The sequence below is a fragment of the Xyrauchen texanus genome, chromosome 34, assembly GCF_025860055.1.
Source record: "Xyrauchen texanus isolate HMW12.3.18 chromosome 34, RBS_HiC_50CHRs, whole genome shotgun sequence".
NCBI lineage: Eukaryota > Metazoa > Chordata > Actinopteri > Cypriniformes > Catostomidae > Xyrauchen > Xyrauchen texanus.
Window position 1 is genome coordinate 3619660 of NC_068309.1, and position 2500 is coordinate 3622159.

The 2500-nt window shown below is 42.7% G+C and overlaps 1 protein-coding gene across 1 annotated transcript in view; it reads left to right on the top strand.

Annotated features, from left to right (window-relative positions):
* LOC127627754 (synaptic vesicle glycoprotein 2C-like) overlaps nt 1-2500 on the top strand; it is a 62879-nt gene that overhangs the window by 32523 nt on the left and 27856 nt on the right. Inside the window, exon 4 of the mRNA XM_052104288.1 lies at nt 1740-1891. Within this exon, the coding sequence (XP_051960248.1) occupies nt 1740-1891 (152 nt within the window). The remainder of the gene's footprint in view (nt 1-1739; nt 1892-2500) is intronic.

Genomic DNA, 2500 nt, shown 5'->3' on the forward strand with positions numbered 1-2500 from the left:
GCTCTCCTGCCCTTGCAGCGGTGCAGTGACTCTAGACCGATGCTGCATCATAATCACTGAGAGAGGCACGTGCAGCCAAGGGTCAAAGGTCATACGGGGAAACCACAATGCATTATTCGCCACTTGCATTCTGTCTGCACTGATGGTCTTTGGACACTGTGCCGAGCCTCGATTGCCGTGTTTTTAAGACACTGTGTCAGATTAGAAGTTGTTCAACGTTTAACACAACAGTGCAGCTAATCCATGCTAATCCATGTCAGTTTTAAAACATCTAAGTGCAGGCTAAGCAGCTCTTTTCAGCTCTTTGAAGGAGCCTATTTAAACATGCAAACAACCAATCGTGCCATTTTAATTATAAATTCTGAATATGACATGATATATGACATTTAAACTACATTTAAAGGACATTTTTAGGAAAAGACACAAACTATGACTATGTCTTTCAGAATAGTATGGCCAGTGTTGGGTAAATGACTCAAAATAAGTAATCCACTATAAATGGCTAATTACTTGTAATCAGATTACTTCAATGATTACTTCATTTAAAAAGTAGAGCTCTTGTTATACATATTACATGTAATGACTATAGTGATAACAGTAAATTATGCATAATTTCAAGCAGCTAACCTAGCTAAACCTATAGTAAGTACGTGTTGTTAATTAATATTACGGTTCGGTTCGACTCGCTTTACTTTACTGAGCTTGCATTTCCACCGCAGTTTAGTGCCGAATCAACGTGGGTGAGATTATCGGCTGATCGTCATAGTTGCGCCGCCTCTACTGCCGTGACATCATCTTAAATGCGACACAAACATTACTGACCGTAAACAATAACACGACCGCTAGCTGTTAGCGGCTAGCTCATTGTGCTTCATGAAGCAGTTGTTGCATCATGGTGATTTTACACAAGTGTAACAGTTAAATTGATCTGGTTGTTTTAGAAGCTTCCAGAAGCTGCTCAACTAAATAAAGTGAAGCTTTCAAGTGGAGTATAGAGTTAACGTAACAAAACATACCATCCTCCATCGTGGATCAACGCCAGTCCAGCGCACTCTCCCTCCCATTACTCGCCGGTTTAGATAGTGTCCATTTGGTCGAACCACTTCCACTTTTCCTTGATGGTTCTGAGTCACTTTTAAGTGTTTTTTACTTTTCCCTACATCGTTGGTAGGTCCGGTGGCAGCCGTGTGCGGCCAACAGCTGAGACACTTTCTGAGAGACTTTATAATTTCGTTCGTCGCTAACGAGAGGAACGTCTGCACCTCGTTTATTGACCACAGCGGGGTTTTGCACACAGCCATTTCTTCTTTCACAATTCGAAAGTCGCGTGAACAAATGATGCTGCTATCGCTGTTGCTAACTTTAAAACTAGCGGGTTGATGTCGCGTGTCGCAACTCCAGTGACGCTAGTAGTGACGATTCTCTCTGACCAATCAGTGATCTGCAGGGTTATGACATCACGTTTAGTATCAGCTCGGCTCGCTTGGAACCTCGACCGAGGTGCTACTAAAAAACGATCAGGTACCAGGTACTATCCACAGTGGAAAACACCCGAAAAAAGTTGAGTCGAGTTGTACCGTGCAGTGGAAAAGCCCCATATGTATTGTGCTCTCTTTCCTTGTGTTTGTCAATTCGTTTTGTTCGTTTATTTGAAAGATAAATCTGGTTAAGGCAAACAACACAATACCAGAAGTCAAATGAGGAAATGCAGAAATCTTAAAGCTCTCTCTATCTTTTAGGATCGGCGGAGCGGTTCCCATCGTATTCTCCTACTTCGCTGAGTTCCTGGCGCGAGAGAAGCGCGGTGAGCACTTGAGTTGGCTCTGCATGTTCTGGATGGTGGGCGGGATCTACGCCTCCGCCATGGCCTGGGCCATCATACCACACTACGGTGAGTGACGCCATTGATCATAGAGCTCGTGGCAACTTCAAGACATACTGAGTAGCATTCATGTACTGTTTGAGTTTGTACCATAAACATATCAATCACAAATTATACTCGTGCACAAACAGACATTGTCGTTAACCTGTTGATGTGCATGCGTGCATTTTACTGAGCAGAATCATCTGAGAAGACTCATTAATATCATTGCTGTCTAGGAAATACAACTGAGCTATTAAAGAGATCTCGTTTTTGATTTTCCTTTCCCCTCTCCTCTCATTCTCTCCTCTTCTCTGTGAGATTCTGTGCTGGTAATTGAGGTCAATTGATTAGCGTCTCTTGTTTTTTACACTGTTTTCATGGTCTGGCTGCAGCAGTGTGTGTTAAAATGGTTCTGCCGCAATGCCTCCATCACTGCAGGAACGGGGTGAGAGGCGGGTGAAGGACTTCAGTGCAATTGAAGCCATTTCAAATGTGTGTGTTCTACACTCAGCAAGTTAGTTACAATTTCAGGCTCCAAAGGGATTTTCATGCTAACTACAAGCTAGCATATGGAATTAGCATTAGATGACTAGTGCAAAACAACTTTTTTCAGTACAATATATCTACACACAGTGC